This window comes from Oryctolagus cuniculus, chromosome 1, assembly GCF_964237555.1.
Source record: "Oryctolagus cuniculus chromosome 1, mOryCun1.1, whole genome shotgun sequence".
In the NCBI taxonomy this organism is placed as follows: domain Eukaryota; kingdom Metazoa; phylum Chordata; class Mammalia; order Lagomorpha; family Leporidae; genus Oryctolagus; species Oryctolagus cuniculus.
This window is the reverse complement of record NC_091432.1, coordinates 22,215,662-22,236,498: the sequence shown is the minus strand read 5'-3', so window position 1 is coordinate 22,236,498 and position 20,837 is coordinate 22,215,662. Positions and strand designations below refer to the sequence as shown.

Here is a 20,837-nt window from a genome sequence, read left to right as displayed (position 1 = left end):
CTGCAGCGCCAGCACCCCAGGTTCTAGTCCTGGTTGGGGCACCAGATTCAGTCCCGGTCGCTCCTCTTCCAGTCCAGCTCTCTGCTGTGGCCCAGGAAGGCAGTGGAGGATGGCCCAAGTGCTTGGGCCCTGTGCCCGCATGGGAGACCAGGAGGAAGCACCTGGCTCCTGGCTTCGGATAAGCGCAGTGTGCCGGCCATAGCAGTCACTTGGGAGGTGAACCAATGGAAAAGGGAAGACCTTTCTCTCTGTCTCTCTCTCTCTCTCACCGTCTAACTCTGCCTGTCCAAAAAAAAAAAAAAAAAAAGTTGTTTCTCTGGAATTCATTATAGAGCAGGTAAGGTAGGAATAATGTTCTGTAAAAAAAAAATGTTTATTTATTTGAAAGAGTTAGAGAGAGGGGAGAGAGATCTTTCAGCTAATGGCTCACTCCCCAAATGGCCGCAACAACCAGCACTGGGCCAGGCCTACACCAGAAGCTTCATCTGGGTCTCTCACATGGGCACAGGAACCCAGGCACTTGAGCCATCTTTCTGCTGCTTTCCCCAGTGCATTAGCAAGGAGCTAGATCAGAAGTAGAGAAGGCAGGACTTGAACTGGTGTCCCTATGGATGCTGGCACTGCAAGCAGTGGCTTACCCGCTATGCCACAACGTCAGCCCCAGGAGTAATATTCGTATTTGTGTGTGTGAAAAGTATGTTGGAAGGAGAGAGATTTGGAGAACTGAAGCAAGGCCAGCAGCCTAGAGGGAGCTACTGAGCAGCCAAGAAGTAAGTGCTGGTGTAACTTAACCTGGTGTCTGTAGTCTGCTTTCACGTTGTAAGGAATGAATTCACGCTGAATTAAAATGTCCTTCAGACATCTGCACAGCACACGGGGAGGCTGATTTCCAAATGTACCATATGTTTTAGGGCTTCCATACTTGAGCAGTTTAATCTGAATTATTTACCATTTTCTTCCACAAGATTGGTAGAAATGAACTCTGCTGCCTCCAGTATCCCCTACACACACCCACGCACACACCCCCACAATGAAAGTAGAAATTAGGCAGATCTCTAATAACTTCAATGAGCCAATTGCTTATACTAGACCTTCTGATTTGGCTATAGCTAAAAGACCTTGTTTTTTTGTTTATTGAAAAAAAAAAAAAGCATAGAATAACTTCTCACTGCATGGCAAAATTCCATAGAGACAACCCTAATAATAATGGCAGGCTACTAGGAGCTATTCAGCAGACCACCTCTTTACATTTAATTCTCAATAAACCAATGAAGTGGATACTGTTATTAAGCTCAGTTTGCAGATGAGGAAACATATCCAAAGAGGTTTAAGAATAACTCTGCTTTACAGAGCTGGGATGTAGTAGACACCATTTGAACTCAAGTACGATGGCACCGGTCTGAGCTCTTAACTGTGTTTAAGAACCACATGGTCTTGTCATTGAGAGGAGTTTTAATTATTTGGCTCTTAATCAGGTTGTGATGCCCCACTACTCTTGTGGCATTTTTTTATTACAACCTGAAGAGCTGTAAGATACCCAACCAGGAATGTTTTAACCAACTTAGGAGTTCAGAAGACAGGAGGCCTTTTTAAGAAGTAAGTAGTGGCCAGCGCCGTGGCACACTAGGCAAATCCTCGGCCTGCGGCGCCGATACTCCGGGTTCTAGTCCCAGTTGGGGTGCCAATTCTGTCCCAGTTGCTCCTCTTCCAGTCCAGCTTTCTGCTGTGGCCCGGGAGGGCAGTGGAGGATGGCCCAGGTGCTTGGGCCCTGCACCCACATGGGAGACCAGGAGGAAGCACCTGGCTCTTGGCTTCAGATTGGTGCAGCGCACCAGCTGTAGTGGCCATTTGGGGGGTGAACCAACAGAAAGAAGACCTTTCACTCTGTCTCTCACTGTCCATAACTCTGTCAAATAATTTTTAAAAAGTAAGTAGTAACTCTAGTTAGATAAGTAAGTAGTAACTTTAGTTAGAAAGTGGAAAATATTCTCCTAAGAACTTTGTAAGTAGAATTAATATGTGACAATAAGAGATTTCCCTAACCTTAGTAATGATAAGGGTTCCTGAAGATTTAATTTACTCTGAAAAGCTATTTAGCCATAGAATAAATTGTACCTTTATACCTTAGGAGATAAAGTATATTAAAAGTTAAGTTGTTCCCCATCCTGTATACCTTTGTAGTACAAATTAGTTAATATTAATAACCCAGTTTATGCAGGAGGTCCTCTAATGAAAGAAAAGAGTACTGAATTGTCTAGGCTGTCACAGCAGTTCCAGAATCAGAAATATCCTTGGAGTTTTATACTTAGTTGGTATTATGTGGTAGTCTTTTCCTTCTAAGAGAAACCAAACTGCTGGGGTTTAGATTAGATGCTAAATGCTTTGCAGGCATGTGCAGAGCATTCTGCTCAGACAAGTGTTTCCATTTTCACCTGGGACCTTATTATCTAAAATATTTCATTTAAATCATGTATTCCTTTAAGGACAAAAAAAAGTCATACCTCTCAAGGTTAGTGTGAGCCATCAGCAAAAAATAATAGTCATATGCATGGAAGATGACTTGCTCCTTTCCAGGCGTCCTTCCATTTTCCCCCCTCCAATATTTCCTTGTTTCTTTAACAAGAACATCTTCTCTTCTGGGAAATTAACTAATATTTCTCCATGTAGGCAACTTTATCGTTCTCTTTGAGCTGGAGCAGACCTACCCTGTAGACGAAAGAACAGAAACTCGTCCTTTCTGAAGTGCTTCACTTCCCTTTAGTCAGGCGGCAGCAGTTTAACTCAGCTGTTTAATGCAAGTCACACCAGAACTCCAAAACAGCTTGCTTTTAGCTCTCAAAGTCAGTGTTAACAATTCTAGTCTTAAAGCATTTTGTTTATTTGATCATTTTAATGCTGTCTGCTTCCAAGAAGCCCCCTACCAAAGCCCCTTGTTGTTCCTTTCATTTCCTTTCTTTTCCCTCATTCTCCTCCTTGATCCCTGTTCTGAGGGACGCTGGCCCCAGTGTCGAGAATTGGAGGGCAAGGTATTCTTAGAATGGCCAAGTCTTACTCCAAGAGCACCTCTGGTGGGTTTGAGGTCATAAAGGAAGATTAATTTTAGCCTGGGAGTCTTTTGCACATCATACCTTATAAATTACCTATAAGACATTTTGTAGGTAGTGTAGACATTTAAAAAGATGAAACTAATTAATATTTTGCAATAGAAAGAGGGTGGAAGAGAAACAGAAGAAATGCAAAAGTTGTGTGAGGGAAATAGAAGATAAAAGTTCACTGAGTTACAGTGTTAAAGGTTTGTCCTTTGCTTTTGTAACCTTACGTTTTACAGAATCTGTATCAAGGTAAAAAAAAAAAAAATGCTTCCATCAGCACCATCAAATCATGATTGTCATCATTATTTCTTCTCTACTTTTAAGTTTTGTTTATGTGTATCCCGATGAAGAGATTCCTCTGAGAAGTGATGTTGTTCATGGTAAACGGTAGTTAATCAGGCATGCTGAGTTGTTTATCATTATCACTCTATTTTCTTTTAATGCTGTTACACATAGTTTCCCTGTACTTAACTGCACCTACCAGATGGTGAAACAGAAGTGGAGGCAAATCAGTAGCCTCTGTCATGTCACAGAAGAATCTGGAGAAAGAAAACAACTACCATTACTAATGACTTCTTCCCCATTAGCCCTCCATGTGTACACACAAATACATCCCCACCCTCCCACACATAAATGAGAATTCCAGTTCCTGTTATTTTTGCCCAGCATATTATTATTCTTTGCTAGAATGCTGCCTTCTCTACTTTCTCTGTCATAGGTAACACTGACCCATGGAAAGCCTAGAAGCTTTGCAGTGAGATAAACCAAAGTTTTACCATTGATTCTCATAGTACAACTCATTAAGGACAGAGGTCCTACATGCACAGTGACTCCTGTTGTTGATTTAACAATTGACACTCTGATTTATGAAATCAGTGATCACCCGAGGCTCTTGTCATGAGCTGCCAACGCTATGGAAGCCTTTGGAGTCCACAAACTCTGTCTGTATTTAGACAGGGCCATAATCAAAGTGGAAGTTCTCCTCCCTTCAGAGAAAGGTACCTCCTTCTTTGATGGCCCCTTCTTTCCACTGGGATCTCACAGAGATCCTTCATGTAGATTGTTTTTTGCTACAGGGTCATAGATTTAGATCTTTAATGAATATTGGGTAGATTTTTGTATAAGGTGTAAGGTAGAGGTTTTGCTTTATGCTTCTGCATGTGGAAATCCAGTTTTCCCAGCACCATTTGTTAAGTAGACTGTCCTTGCTCCAGGTATTGGTTTTACCTCCTTGATCAATTATAAGTTGGTTGTAGATGTTTGGATTGATTTCTGGTGTTTCTATTCTGTTCCATTGGCCTATCCATCTGTTTTTGTACTGGTACCAGGCTGTTTTGAGTATAACTGCCCTGTAATTTGTCTTGAAATCTGGTATTGTGATGCCTCCAGCTTTGTTCTTTTGTATAAGATTGCTTTAGCTATTCGAGTTCTCCTGTGCCTCCATATGAATTTCAGCATCATTTTTTCTAGATCTGAGAAGCATGACTGTGGTATTTTGATTGGTATCACATTAAATCTGTAAATTGCTTTTGGGAGAATGGACATTTTGATTTGGTTGATTCTTCTAATCCATGAACATGGAAGATTTTTCCATTTTTTTTTGTATCTTCTGTATCTTTAATGTTTTGTAATTCTCAAAGAGATTTTTGACAACCTTGCTTAAGTTTATTCCAAGGTATTTTATTTTTTTTGTAGCTATTGTGAATGGGATTGATCTTAGAAGTTGTTTCTCAACCATGGCATTGTCTGTGCATATAAAGGCTGTTGATTTTTGTGTATTGATTTTATATCCTGCTACTTTACCAAACTCTTCTATGAGTTCCAATAGTCTCTTAGTGGAGTTTTTTGAATCCCCTATGAAAAGAATCATGTTGTCTGCTAATAGGGATAGTTTGACTTCCTCCTTCCCAATTTGTATCATTTTGATTTCTTTTTCTTGCCTAATGGCTCTGGCTAAAACTTCCAGCACTATACTGAATACCAATAGTGAGGGTGGGCATCCATGTCTGGTACCAGATCTCAGTGGGAATGCTTCCAAGCTTTTCCACATTCAATATTATGCTGGCCATGGGTTTGTCATAAATGCCTTCATTGTGTCGAGGAATGTTCCTTCTGTACCCAGTTTGCTTAGAGTTTTCATCATGAAAGGGTGTTGTATTTTATCAGATGCTTTCTCTGCATCTATTGAGATAATCATACGGTTTTTCTTCTGCAGTTTGTTAATGTGGTGTATCACATTGATTGATTTGCGAATTTTGAACCATCCCTGCATACCAGAGATAAATCCCACTTGGTCTGAATGGCTGAGTTTTCTGATGGATTCTATTGGCCAGAATTTTATTGAGGACTTTTGCGTCTGTGTTCATCAAGGAAATTGGTCTGTAATTCTCTTTCTCTGTTGCATCTTTTTCAGGTTTAGGAATTAGGGTGATACTGGCTTTGCAGAAAGAATTTGGGAGGATTCCCTCTTTTTGGTTGTTCTGAGTAGTTTGAGAAGAATTGGAGTTATTTCTTCTTTAAATGTCTGGTAGAATTCAGCAGTGAATCCATCTGGTCCTGGGCTTTTCTTTGTTGTGAAGGCCTTTATTACTGATTGAATTTCTGTCTTGCTTATGGGGTCTGTGTATGTTTTCTTTGTCTTCATGGCTCAATTTAGGTGGGTTGTATGTGTCCAGGAATCTATCCATTTCTTCTAAGTTTCCCAGTTTATTGGCATACAGCTCTTTGTAGTAATTTCTGATGGTTCTTTTTATTCCTGTGGTGTCTGTTGTTACATTTCCCTTTTTTCTCTAATTTTATTGATTTGGGTCTTCTCTCTCTTTTTTTGGTTAGTTGGGCCAATGGTGGGTCAATTTTGTTTATTTTTTCCAAAAACCAGCTCTTCCTTTTGATGATCCTTTGTATTGTTATTTTTTGATTCAATTTTGTTGATTTCTCTAATTCTAATTATTTCTTTTCTCCTACTAGTTTTGGGTTTGGTTTGCTAGATTTTTTGTTTTTCTAGATCTTGGAGACTCATTGATAGCTCAATTATTTGGTGCTTTTCCAATTTCTTGATGTAAGCACCTGTTGCTATAAACTTTCCTCTTAACACTGCTTTTGCTCCTCTCCTCAATGGCGATCAGTGCCTGAGCGCTAGCCCCAGTGGGTATAATAATCACACACCCTGTCCCAAGGCCCACACAAAGGATCTGTGCAGTCCTCGGTGTAAGTTCAGATTCCCCACCCCGTGTCTCTCACCAGGTAACCAGGAACCCCTGAGCTTGTAGCATCTCCCACTGAGACTGCCCAGTGACCCAGCCACACCATGAGTCCTCCCACACACCCTGGTTGTTTTCACAGTCCTGGTGCAGAAGCCTCACACAGTCACAGGCTCCTAGCTCCCTGTTAGTTCTCCCCCTCCAGAGTCAGGAGTCTCCACTTGGCTGGCTGTGCAGCGCAGACACAAACTGACGCAGCTGTTACAAATGTCCAAAATGGCACCCGCTCTATCCGCTTGTTGCAGGAGCATTGTAAAGTGATCAGGAAGAGAGAAATGTGTCTGTCCTGTCCTTTTTTTTTTTTTTTTTTTTTCCTCTCCTCTAGTTTGGTAGGTACACTTTCCCCTACAGGGCTCCAGGCCGGGTTCCCTCTAGGCTCTTCCTGCCACTTTTTCACTAGTGGCTTGTGCTGCTGCATTCTGGTCTCACCTCACTCTCCAGTGCTGGTGCATAGCTCTTGGCTGCTGCAGTTCGAGCCTGGGCACCCAGGCCCTCCACATATGTCTATCATGTCCCTCTAATTTCAGTAGAGGTTCCTCTGCCATTTTTTCCCCAACTCTTTCCTGAGACTACACCCTCTCCACTTTTTTAAAACTATCTTCTCCTGGGCTAGAGCAATTAGCTCTCCCTATTCCACCATCTTGGAACCAACTGCAAAAACTCTAGAAACAAAGAATTCTGTTGCAACATAGCCTTGTTTTATTTGGTATCCTCAAATAAGTGATAATGTAGAATTGGCAAATGGAAGGTTACTCCCTAAACATGTGACCTCCTTACTCCAAATTTATTAGAATTGGAAGAAGATTCTGAGTTCATTATGCTTTCTCAGTCTGTGAAGGGAAATCTTATGAGAAGTACTTTCTTAAGGAATCCAAAAGGATGTCATTGAATCCACAGAGAGACTTCTTGTAGTGACATTGGTTGTAGTTTAATTGGGTCCATCTATCTCTTTGAGAGAACATTCTCTAAAAAATGAATGTTGCAAAATGTTGGAATGTTCTGCTGAGTAGAGGATAGCAGTACTCATACATTCTTATCCAAAGTATTTGTCCTCTAATAGGAAAGTCATGGACTTCCACTCAATATGCCTCCTCAATGACGGTATAGATGGCGCATAAGGGAGTAAGACAACACATCTTCAGTGAACTAAATCAACTGGCATTTACCATTGGTGTTCAAAGGAGAGACAGATACCATAGCCAGGTCTCTGCCACAGCAGACATATTAGACTACTAACAAATACCCCTACCCAGAGATTGAACATTAGATAAAACCAAATAATGGGAATATTTGTCTACATTAATATATAATCCTTAATAGAATCAAAACCCTTCAGCTCATTTGGTAAAATTATAGTAGATGTTAGTCTCACTGAACATGTCAAAAATATATCAAGAGGGCTGGCGCCGCCACTCACTAGGCTAATCCTCCGCCTGCAGTGCCAGCACCTCGGGTTCTAGTCCCGGTTGGGGCGCCGGGTTCTGTCCAGTTGCTCCTCTTCCAGTCCAGCTCTCTGCTGTGGCCCGGGAAGGTGGTGGAGGATGGCCCAAGTGCTTGGGCCCTGCACCCGCATGGGAGACCAGGAGGAAGCACCTGGCTCCTGGCTTCAGATCAGTGCAGCGTGCCGGCTGTTGCAGCCATTTGAGGAGTGAACCAATGGAAAAACTGAAGACCTTTCTCTGTCTCTCTCTTCACTGTCTAACTCTGCCTGTCAAAAAAAAAAAAAAAAAAAATATATATATATATATATATCAAAGTGTGCCAGGATTACACTCAAGTTGTGCTATTTTATGCTTAGGTAAATTTTTATCCACACAATTAGAACTTGTTTTCCAGAAGAAAAACAGGTGCCTTTATTATGTTGTAGTCTTAAATGTGAACTCTCTGACATCATCCCCCTTTAGTTTTTTGGGTTTTAATTTTTTATAATCTCTCACTTTTTTTAAGATTTTATTTATTGGAGAGGCAGAATCACAGCCAGACAAGGAGAGACAGAGAGAAAAGTCTTCTGTTCACTGGTTCACTCCCCAGTGGCTGCAGTGATCAGAGCTGGGCTGATCAGGAGCTTCCTTGGGTCTCTTATGTGGGTGCAGGGGCCCAAGGACTTGAGCAATCTCCACTGCTGTCTCAGGCCATAAACAGAGAGCTGGATTAGAAGAGGAGCATCCGGGATAGTAACTGGTGCCCATGTGAGATGCTGGCGCCACAGGTGGAGGCTTAACCTGCACCACAGCACTGGCCTGGTGTATTTCATTTTAAGCTTCAATGTAAGAATATTATTACTTCTCTGCCATAATTCATTTATCTCAGCCTTATTCAGGTATTAATTGGTTATTTCTCACCTTTGAAAGACGAAAAAAAGCTTTTGGATGATATTTTTAACTTCAAGGAAATAGTTCATAGCCATTGTGAATGGAATAAGGTCTTAGGGCTTGATCTTTGTTGTTTATGCCTCCCCAAACAAAATACTCATTCACGTTTTGCTAGAACAGATTTTACTCATTTATGTACCAGTCTTCTTAGTGTCGTTTATCGACTAGCTCATTGAAAGAAGTAAGATAAGTTGTATTTGCACCAACCCAGTACCATAGCAGCTATAACTTGCACTTCAGTGTAAAACCTTAAATCACAATAATGATCTGGCTTTGGGTCCTCCAGCTCACTGGTTTTTGTGCATTCTGCTGGAGAAAAATTAGCATTGTCACCTTTTACCTCTTAATATTTTGGGACCTTGCACTATGGAACTACATAAGAGAGATGTTTCTCATGTGCTGTGTGTCTCTTGTCTTTGAGGTCATTGTCATGAGAAAACCCTGGACAACAGCCACGACAAGCAGAAATACTTTGACAACGCACAGGCACTAGATGCTGCTTACGAGGAGCCGTCTGAGAAGGGAGCAGAGGAGGACCCCGTGCTTTCTGTTGAGAATTCAGGGAGACACTCAGAGGCCCTTAGACTGGAGAGTAAGTTGCTTTGACCTGGGCTATACTTCGGGGCGGGGGTGGGGATCAACTCTCAAGCTTTAAGCTTAGCCTTTCTCTGCTTTCAAGAGTTTGTTTCCTTCTTTTCACATCACTGCTTGTTATATTGTGGGATTGTGAGGGTGTTCCTCAGATGGTGAGGCAGAAGCCAGGCCACAGGTGAAACGTGCTTCTCATGCCTTCGTTCTCCTCCACTTCAGTGTCACTTTTTGCTAGAACAGATCTGACTTGTTGATGTACCAGTCTTCCTTCTTAGTGTCATTCTATTGAATGAGTCATTGAGAAAAGGAAGATGAGTTGTATTTATACTGACCCAGTAAAGTATTAGGATTTGGAATAATGGGCATAGTTACTAGACCCTCTGCTAAAAGTCTGTTTGTTTTGAGTTATGCTATACTGAGTAGTTCTTAAGATTATCACTCAATTCAGAATTGCCAAAATGAATGACTTTTTTCGTTAGCGTCCATCCTACTTGACCACTTGACCACATTTGGAGCTGTGTTCTACTCCCCACTCTTGAAACTCTCTTCTCTTAGTTTCCGGAATATCATTTGCTCCTGTCCTCAGACCATCTTCTTCCATTTCCTTTGCTTTTTATTTATTCTGTGCTTTGTTTGTTGGATTACCCAGAATCTTAACGTTAGTCCTTTTTTACCCTTCTATCCATGTGTTATCTCTTGGTGATTCAGGTACCTTTGAATACTCCAATGACTCCAAATCCATATTTTCAACTAAAACATTCTCTGCAACTCTAGATCTTATTTCCACATATTTAACATATACAGAGTTGAACTTGTCCTCACTTTCACTCAATTTTCTGAACTGCTTCTAATTCCTGTGTTTCTAGTCTGGCAGCACTATATCCTAATCAGTCTCTAAGACCTGTTGAATCTGTCTTCTCGTCACCTGTTTCCTCTGCCACTGCCTGAATTCAGATTCTCTTCATTTCTGCCTGCACTGTTGCATAGCCTATATACATGGAGAGGAAGAGAGGACATGTAATCAATACAGAATTTAAAAAGTAGAAGTAACCACTGCCACCAGTTTCTCATGTGTCCCAAGAGTTGCTTCTAAAATCTGATCAGGTAAGTTGCCTAGATTCAAATTTTTCTGTAGCTCTCTGTAGGAAGAATCCAGAAGTCTTAGTTTGGGTCATAAGGCATTCTGGTCTTTATTCCCCTCATCCCATGCTGTTTTGAGCCTCCATGTCACTTGGTCAGGCTGGAAATGGCCTCTAGGGACTCTGCTTTATATGGATAACTCCCACACGTGTTCAAGACCCAGCTCAAAAGTCACCACCTAGAGGCCGGTGCTGTGGCCTAGTGGGAGAAGCCGCCATCTGCAGTTCCAGCGTCCCATAGGGATGTTGGTTCAAGTCTCGGCTGCTCTGCTTCTGATCCAGCTCCCTGTTAACGTACCTTGGAAAGCAGCAGAAGATAACCCAAAGTCCTTGGGCACCTGCACATACGTGGGAGAACTAGAAGAAGCTCCAGGCTCCTGGCTGCAGCCTGGTCCAGCCCCAGCAGTTGGGACCATTTGGGAAATGAACCGGAAGATGGAAGATCTCTTTCTCTGTCTCATTGTCTCTCTCTAATTTTGCCTTTCAAATAAATAGACAAATCTTTAAAAAAAAAAAAAAAAAAAAAAAAAAAAAAAGTCACCCTCTCTGTGAGGCATTCACAAAGGTTTCCAAGTTTCCAAGTGTTAGGTACCCCACCTACTGACTTGTTTCTACTTTTTGTTGAGGCACATTTCTTTTCCTTTTTTTTTTTTTTTTTGTTTGTTTGTAAGATGGATTTATTTATTTGAAAGTCAGGGTTACAGAGAAGGAGAGGCAGAGGCAGAGGCAGAAAGAGAGAGAGAATATCTTCCATTTTCTAGTTCACTCCCCAGATGGCCGTGATGGCTAGAGCTGGGTCAGTCTGAAATCAGGAGCCAGGAACTTCTGGTTCTCCCATGTGGGAGCAGAGGCCTAAATGCTTGAGCCATCTTTTGCTGCTTTCCTAGGTGCCTTAGTAGGGAGCTGGATTGGAAGTGGTGCAGCCAGGACTAGAACCAGCACCCATTTGGGATGCCAGGATCACAGGCAGTGGCTTTATCTGCTACATAAAGCACATTTCATACAACATTAATTGCTTGTATGGTTGGTTTCCTGACTATGTGAGCCTCTAACATCCCTTGTCCTATATAACTTTATGTTCCTATATGTAATAAATATTTTTAATGAAATGTGATGTTTACCTTTCTGTGTAGGTTACATTAACATATTTAGCAATTTTTAAAACATTTTTCCTTCTGAGATTGTTGTATATGATATCTAAATATGCAAACTAAACCTCAAAGGGGAATTTGTGACTTTGACCTTTGTGGGTTTAGCAATTGTGTTTCATGCATTCTACCAGAAATTATTGGACTTTAAGGAAACGTATTAACACTTACCAACTCCAGAGAGATTAATTCTTTTATTTCTGTTTTTTTTTTTTTTTTAGAAGATTTATTTTATTTGAAAGGCAGAATCACAGAGAAGTCTTCCATCTATTTGTTCACTCTCCAAATGATTGTAACGGCTAAGGCTGGGCCAGGCCAAATGCAGGAGCCAGGAGATTCATCTAGGCCTCCCACGTGTATGCAGGAGCCCAAACACTTGAGCCATGTTCCACTGCTATCCCAGGCACTTCAGCAGGGAGCTAGATCAGAAGTAGAGCAGCCAGGACTTTAACTGGTGCCAATATGGGATGCTGGCGCTGCAGCCAGAGGCTTAACCCTCTACGCCACAGTGCCAGACCTGAGAGATTAATTCTTAAACTAGATAACCAGGTTGTCCATTTGCATGTGAACTTTTCCTTTGGTTCTTGGTAACATCATGTCTTTTTGGCGTCATGATACAAACACAACTAGATGAACTACATGAGCTTACTTGGTATGCTCAGAACCATTAGAAACAAAGCAGATTAATGTTCAGGGGCATTTTATTCCATTTATAGAAACAGTCCTTGTTCCAAAACAGTACATCTCCCTGATCACCAGGATATTTATTTTTTCTTTTTTTTTTCAATTCTCCATCATACCTTCCCTTTATTTTTCTCCCCAGCAACCTTTTATTTAAGATATGAAAACTTACTGCATTTCATAAATACAACTTTAGGGACACAGTGATTCTTCCCATCCTAACTGCACTCCCACCCTTTCTCTTCCTCCCTCTCCATTCCCATTCTTATTTTTTTACTAACATCTATTTTCAATTAACATTATACACAGAAGATTATTCTAAGTAAAGTGTTCCACAAATAGCATTAAAAAACAAAACTGTTCCTCAACAGTCAAGACAAGGGCTGTTCAAAGTCTTCTCAAAGTGTCAGTCCACTTCCATAGATTATCGTTTAGGTGCTCTGTTAGTACCACAGGTCAGGGAGAACATGTGGTGTTTGTCCTCTTGGGACTCGCTTATTTCACTAAGTATAATGTTTTCCAGTTGTATCCATTTTGTTGCAAATGACAGGATTTCATTTTTTTACCCCTGTGTATTACCCCATGGTGTACATTTCCCATAATTTTCTTTATCCAGTCTTCAGTTGACTGCAATTGGGTTGATTCCATATCTTAGCTATTGTGAATTGAGCTGCAGTCAACATGGGGGTACGGATAGCTCTTTGATATGCTGATTTCATTTCCCTTGGGTATATTCCCAGGAGTGGGATGGCTGGTAGGTCTATATTCAGATTTCTGAGGTAACTCAATACTGTCTTCCACAGTGGCTATACCAGTTTACATTCCCACGAGCAGTGAATTAGGGTACCTTTTTCCTTACATCCTCACCAGCATTTATTGCTTGATTTCTGTTTGAAAGCCATTCTAAGAGGGTAAGGTGAAACCTCATTGTGGTTTTGGTTTAGATTTCCTTGGTGGCTAGTGATCCTAAGCATTTTTTCATGTGTCTGTTGCCATTTGTATTTCCTCTGTTGAAAAATGTCTGTTTAGGCGGCGCCGCAGCTCACTAGGCTAATCCTCCACCTGCGGCGCCAGCACCCCAGCCTCTTTTTTTTTTTTTTTTTTTTTTTTTTTTTTTTTTTTTTTTTTTTGACAGGCAGAGTGGACAGTGAGAGAGAGAGACAGAGAGAAAGGTCTTCCTTTGTAGTTGGTTCACCCTCCAGTGGCCGCCACGGCTGACACACTGCGCTGATCCGATGGCAGGAGCCAGGTGCTTCTCCTGGTCTCCCATGGGGTGCAGGGCCCAAGCACTTGGGCCATCCTCCACTGCACTCCTGGGCCACAGCAGAGAGCTGGATTGGAAGAGGGGCAACCGGGACAGAATCCGGCGCCCTGACCAGGACTAGAACCCGGTGTGCCAGCACCGCAGGTGGAAGATTAGCCTATTGAGCCGTAGCGCCGGCCCACCCAGCTTCTAGTCCTAGTCGGGGCGCCGGATTCTGTCCCAGTTGCCCCTCTTCCAGTCCAGCTCTCTGCTGTGGCCCGGAAAGGCAGTGGAGGATGGCCCAAGTGCTTGGGCCCTGCACCCCATGGGAGACCAGGAGGAAGCACCTGGCTCCTGGCTTCGGATCAACATAGTGTGCAGGCCACAGCACGCTGGCCACAGCGGCCATTGGGGATTGAACCAACGGAAAAGTAAGCCTTTCTGTCTGTCTCTCTCTCTCACTGTCCACTTTACCTGTAAAAAACAATAAAAATAAAATAAATAAAAATGTGTGTTTAAATCCTTTGCCCATTTCTTAACTGGGTTGTTTCATTGTTGTTGAGTTTCTTGAGTTCCTGTATATATTCTGTATATATATTAATCTTTCATCAGTTTAATAGTTTGCATATATTTTCTCTCAGTCTCTCAGTTGCCTCTTCATTTTGCTGAGTGTTTCTTTTGCAGTGCAGAAGCTTCTCAATTTGATGTAATCCCATTTGTCAATTTTGGCTTTGATTGCCTGTGCCTCTAAGGGTCTTTTCCAAGAAGTCTTTGCCTGTGCTAATGTCTTGCAGGATTTCCCCAATGTTTTCTAATAAATTGATGGTATTGGGTCATAGATTTAGGTCTTTGATCCATTTTGAGTTGATTTTTATTTAGGATGTAAGGTAGGGGTCTTGTTTCATATTTCTGCGGGCAGAGATCCAGTTTTCCCAGCACCATGTGTTGGAGAGACTGTCCTTGCTCCAGGGATTGGTTTTAGCTTCTTTGTCGAAGATAAATTGTAGATGCGGGGGTTGATTTCTGGTGTTTCTGTTCTGTTCCATTGGCCTCTCCATCTGTTTCTATGCCAGTACTAGGCTATTTTGATTATAACTGCCCTGTAGTATGTCTTGAAGTCTGATATTGTGATGCCTCCAGCTTTGTTTATGTTGTATAAGATTGCTTTAGCTATTCAGGTCTCCTGTGTTTCCATATGATTTTCAGCATCATTTTTTTTCTATATCTGAGATGAATGTCTTTGGTATTTTGATTGGTATTGCATTGAATCTGTAAATTGCTTTTGGTTATATGGACATTTTGGTGATATTGATTCTTCCAATCCATGAACATGAAGATTTTTTCCATTTTTTTTGTGTGTGTCTTCTTCTGTTTCTTCCTTTAATGTTTTATAATTTTCATCATAGTGATCTTTGACGTGCTTGGTTAACTATATTCCAAGGTATTTAATTTTTTTACAGCTATTGTGAATGGGATTGATATTAAAATAAGTTATTTCTCAGCCATGGCATTGTCTGTGTATATAAAGGCTGTTGATTTTTCTTTGTTGATTTTATACCCTGCTATTTTAACAAACTCTCATGAGTTTCATTGGCCTCTTAGTGGAGTCTTTTGGATCCCCTATATATAGAATCATGTCATCTGTAAATAGGGAGAGTTTGACTTCCTCCTTCCCAATTTGTATCCCTTTGATTTCTTTTTCTTACCTAATGGCTCTGGCTAAAACTTCTAAGACTATATTGAATAGCAGTGATGAGAGTGGGCATTGTTGTCTGGTTCCAGATCTCAGTGGAAATGCTTCCTACTTTTCTCCATTCAATAGGATACTGGTCATGGGTTTGTCATAAATTCCCTTGATAATGTTGAGGAATGTTCTTCTATGCCCAATTTGCTTAAAGTTGTCATCATGAAAGGGTGTTGCATTTTATAAACTGCTTTCTCTGTATCTATTAATAATCATATGGTTTTTGTTCTTCAGTTTGTTAATGTGAAGGATCACATTGATTGATTTGCAAATGTTGAACCATCCCTGTACTTGGTCTGGGTAAATGATCTTTTAGATGTGTTGTTGTGTTCAATTGGCTAGTGTTTTGTTGAGCATTTTTGTGTCTATTTTCATCAAGGAAATTAGTCTGTAGTTCTCTTTCTCTGTTGTATCTTTTTTAGGTCTAGGAGTTAAAGTGATGCTGGCTTCATAGAAGGAGTTTGGAGGATTGCCTCCCTTTCTTTTGTCTTGAATAGCTTGAGAAGAATTGGAGTTAGTTCTTTAAATGTCTGGTAGAATTCAGCAGTGAAGGCATCTGGTCCTGGGCTTTTCTTTGTTTTGAGGGTATTTATTACTGATTCAATTTCCATCTTGGTTATTGGTCTGTTTGGGTGTTCTGTGTCTTCATGGCTCAATTTAGGTAGGTTGAGTATGTCCAGGAGTCTATCCATTTCTTCTGGGTTTCCTGATTTGTTGGCATACAGCTCTTTATAGTAATTTCTGATGACTCTTTTATTTCTCTGGTATCTATTGTTACATTTCCTTTTTCATCTCTAATTTTATTGATCTGAGAGTGTTCTCCCTGCTTTTGTTTGTTTATTTGTTTGGTTAGTTGACCAATTTTATTGATTTTTTCAAAAAACCAGCTCTTTGTTTCTCTGGTCCTTTGTATTTTTTTATTTTGCTTTGTTTTGTTTCAATTTCATTTCTTCTCTAATTTTAATTATTTCTTTTCTCCTACTAATTTTGGGTTTCGTTTGCTGTTGTTGTTCTAGGTCCTTGAGATGCATTGATAGCTCATTTATTTGGTGCCTTTCCAATTTCTTGATGTAGGCACCAATTGCTATAAACTTTCCTCTTAACATTGCTTTTTCTGTATTCCTTAAGATTTGAAACATTGTATTGTCATTGTCATTTGTTTCCAGAAATTTTTTTATTTTTTCTATGACCCACTGTTCATTCAGGAGTATGTTGTTCAGTCTCCATGTGTCTACATATGTCCTAGAGATTCTTGAGTTGTTGATTTCCATCTTCATAGAAGATGCATGGAATGCTATTGATTTTTTTGGATTTGTTTTATAGCCTAGCATGTGGTCAACCCCAGAGAAAGTACCATGCATTGGTGAGAAGAATGTGTATTCTGCAACTGCAGGATGAAAAGTTATGTAGATATCTGTTAGGTCCATTTGGTCTATGTCAGTTAACTCTGTTTCCTTGCCCAGTTTCTGTCTGGTTTTTCTGTCCAGTGCAGAAAGTGGGCTATTGAAGTCCAGCATTACCATTGTATTGGAGTCTGTGTCTCTCTTTAGATCCATTAACGTTAGTTAATCCGTGCAGCTCATCTGTATCTTTGAACTGGAGACTTTAGGCCATTTACATGCAAGGTGACTATTGATAAGTAACAACTTGGATCTGTAGTTTTTCCATAAATATTCCTATTGTTTACTTTGGATTTCATTTGTACTTTTACTGGAAGATTTTCTGCCTTCACCTTCTTTCATAGTGATGACCATGTGTCTATGTTTCTGTGTGTAGCACATCCTTAAGTATCTTTTTTAAGTCTGGACAGGTGGTGACAAATTCTTTCAATTTCTGTTTGTTACAGAAAGTCTTTATTTCACCTTCATATGAGAACTTTGCAGGGTATAGAATCTGATTTGACAGTTTTTTTCTCTCAAGACTTAGGATACATCTTGCCATTGTCTCCTAGCCTGTAGGGTTTCTGATGAGAAGTCCACTGTGAGTCTAATTGGAGATCCTCTGAAAGTAATCTGGCGTTTCTGTTGTGCACATTTTTGAATCTTTATGTTTTACTGTGGAGAGTTTGACTACAATATATCATGGTGAAGTCTTTTCTGATCATGTCTATTAGGAGTTCTATGTGCTTGCTGTACTTGAATGTCCCTTCCTTTCTCCAAACCAGGGAAGTTTTCTGCTATTATTTCACTAAAAAGGCCTTCTAATCCATTCTCTCTTTCCACGCCTTCAGGAGCTCCTAAGACCTGTATGTTAGGTCATTTGTTAGTATTCCATAAACCTCCAAGACTATTTTTTCAGTTTTCTAATTTCTTCTTTTTTTTTTTTCTTTTTGGTCTGACTACAAAATTTCCAGAGCTTTGTCTTCTAACTCAGATATTCTTTATTCTGCCTCACCAAGTCTGTTATTAAGGCTCTCCTCCACATTTTTTGTTCGATGTGTTAAATTCTTCATTTCCAATATTTCACTTTATTTTGCTTTAAAATCTCAATTTCATGGGAAAATTTTCATTCATTTCATGTATGGATTTTTTTTAATTTGTTGATTTGCTTCTTTTTTTTTTTTTTTTTTTTTTTTTGACAGGCAGAGTGGACAGTGAGAGAGAGAGACAGAGAGAGAAAGGTCTTCCTTTGCCGTTGGTTCACCCTCCAATGGCCGCCGCTGCAGCCGGCGCACCGCGCTGATCCTGGCAGGAGCCAGGAGCCAGGTGCTTTTCCTGGTCTCCCATGGGGTGCAGGGCCCAAGCACCTGGGCCATCCTCCACTGCACTCCCTGGCCATAGCAGAGAGCTGGCCTGGAAGAGGGGCAACCGGGACAGAATCCGGCGCCCCAACCGGGACTAGAACCCGGTGTGCCGGCGCCGCAAGGTGGAGGATTAGCCTATTGAGCCACGGCGCCGGCTCTGTTGATTTGCTTCTGATTACTTCTGAGTATTCCTATGATCATTTCTTCAATCTATGCATCATGTTGTGTTCCTTTGGGAGCATCACGTTGCCTTCCTTATTACTTCTTGAATTTCTGTGTTTATTTTTAGGCATTTCTGGAGGTACTTGTTGGGGTTTTTTTTTCCCCCTGTGATGGCTTTTATCTTTGAACTAGGCCTTTGTGACTTAATGGAGCGTCCACTCTTTCAGTGAATACCCAGAGGTGTGTGCTGGGTGTTGCCTGGGAGCCCTGTTCAGTGCTCCAGGGTAAGGAGAGTGTCCAAGGTAACACCCAAGTTGGGCGTGGTAAATCTCTTTTTTTTTTCCCTTTGGTCAAAGGGGAGGGTTTGATCAGCTCTGTTGGCATAGTCTTATGCTCACCTCCTCTCCTCCAAGGAGACCAGTACCCAGGCTCTAGCCCCCAGTGGTTGCAGTATTCCTCTGCACTGCCACAAGAACCACACAGAGGACCCATGCAGTCCTCAGTGTGAGCACAGATCCCACAGCAACGTCTCTTACCAGGCAATCAGGGAGCCCTAACTGTGTGGAGCCGCCCACAGTGACCACTCAGAGACCCAGCCACACCCTGATCCTCCCATGCAGCTACCGTGTTTTCATAGTCCGTTCCAACACACCAGGCTCCTACAGTCACTAGCGCCCAGCTGTCTGTCAGGTCTTCCAGGCAGACTCAGGTGTCTCCTCTCCATTGGTTGCTGGGCTCACAGACACAAGCTGGCGCAGCTGTTATGTATGTCCAAAATGGCGCCTGCCCTATCTCAGCTAGTTATAGGACGCTGGTGCCAGGTAGTCAGTGAGAGAGAAACATGCTTCCCCCACCTTTTTTCCCCTCTAGGTTGGCAGGTACACTGTCCTCCCTCTGGGCTCCAAGCTAGACTCACACCAGGCTCTTCCCACAACTTTATTGCCAGTGACTTGGGCTGCTGTAATCTCCAAAGCTGGTGCCAAGGCTCTCGGCTGCTGGAGTCCTCATCTGTGCATGTCCACACCCTCCATGTAGATCCACAGTGTGCCTGGAAACTCCCATGGCATTTCCTCTGCAGTTTTCTCCCCAGCTCTTCCCTGAGATTGCACGCTCTCCACTGTTGTTGTTGTTGTTGTTTGTTTGTTTGTTTGTTTTAACTATCTTCCCCTAAACTAGAGCAGTAAACTAACTCCCTATTCTGCTATCTTGGAATCCTTAATCCAGGATATTTGTGACAAACAAGTTAGTCTTTTGTCCCATGGGACAATTAAGACTAAAACACAGCCGAAATCTTGCTCTGTCTCCCCTTTTTATGAACACTTTATTGTGTGAGACAGATTATGACGCAGTGTGTGTCTTTAGTCCTGTGTTCCCATGTGGTTCCCTTTGGCCCACACTGGTTGCCCTGACTGGGAGGGACTAAGTGATCCCCAGGTCCCTTCAGCATCGTGCAGGCTGCCTGTCAGTTCCCTGATATGATAATGGCTCATCCGAGTTTTTCTGTCAGGTGTTAACCTTGCTTTGCCTGTGTCTAAATTCTCCCAGTGCATTCTTTCTTATTCCCTAGATGCTGACAACAAGTCCATGGGACGATAGTTAGCATAGAAGTTAGCATATTCATACCAGTAGGCTTCCTATGGAAAGCTTATCACAACCAGAAAAATTTCTTTTGTTGGCTAAATGCCTTGCATAGACTTTAAAGAATTTTTGAGAAATGTTCTTTTTGGGGAAAAATGTGAAGAAATATAAATAGCTAAATTCTTTCCAATAATCAAATGTTATAACAATCACTATATTTTTGTTGCACTCTATCATTCACAAAGTGTTAGTTATCTTTTAGCCTTGTGAAATAGATATTATTAAGCCCATCCTATGGATGAAAAGAATTGAGACTCAGAGGAGTTAGGTTACTTGCATAAGATCTTCAGTATATGGCATAATTAGAATTAATCCTCAGGCCCTCTAGTTCCACATATATGATATTTTACCTGCTGTTCTCAGAGTGGGGTTTTGATGGGTTAGAACTTTATTTTTGTAATCAACACAGTCATTTTAAAGAAAACTGCCATGAATTATTACCATTATTTTATAAAATGCAGTATTTTAATGTCAAAAAGTACAAAGATGGTCTCAGAATAAAGGTCAGGCCGGCGCCGCGGCTCACTAGGCTAATCCTCCGTCTTACGGCGCCAGCACACTGGGTTCTAGTCCCAGTTGGGGCGCCAGATTCTGTCCCAGTTGCTCCTCTTCCAGGCCAGCTCTCTGCTGTGGCCAGGGAGTGCAGTGGAGGATGGCCCAAGTGTTTGGGCCCTGCACCCCATGGGAGACCAGGAGAAGCACCTGGCTCCTGCCTTCAGATCATTGCGGTGCGCCGGCCGCAGTGCGCCGGCCGCAGTGCGCCGGCCGCGGCAGCCATTGGAGGGTGAACCAACGGCAAAGGAAGACCTTTCTCTCTGTCTCTCTCTCTCTCACTGTCCACTCTGCCTGTCAAAAAATAAATAAATAAATAAATGTCAGTCTTTGTCAAAAATACACATTTGGCAACCTTAGAACAAAAATGCATTTGTGTATATGAGAGAAAGAGTGTGTGTGTGTGTGACTGCTTTATATGCATGTCCTTTTCAGACTCCTCGTAGTGCTACAGGTTGGTGTACATTCTGTC

At 41.6% G+C, this 20,837-nt stretch overlaps 1 protein-coding gene across 6 annotated transcripts in view; it reads left to right on the top strand.

Annotated features, from left to right (window-relative positions):
• TTC17 (tetratricopeptide repeat domain 17) overlaps window positions 1-20,837 on the top strand; it is a 147,674-nt gene that overhangs the window by 78,437 nt on the left and 48,400 nt on the right. For 5 of the 6 annotated variants that reach the window (XM_002709063.5, XM_051826131.2, XM_008269968.4 and 2 more), the window contains one exon: window positions 9,146-9,316. The exons of the other annotated variant lie outside the window; for it this stretch is intronic. In XM_002709063.5, the coding sequence (XP_002709109.1) occupies window positions 9,146-9,316 (171 nt within the window). The remainder of the gene's footprint in view (window positions 1-9,145; window positions 9,317-20,837) is intronic. 6 annotated transcript variants of the gene reach the window in all.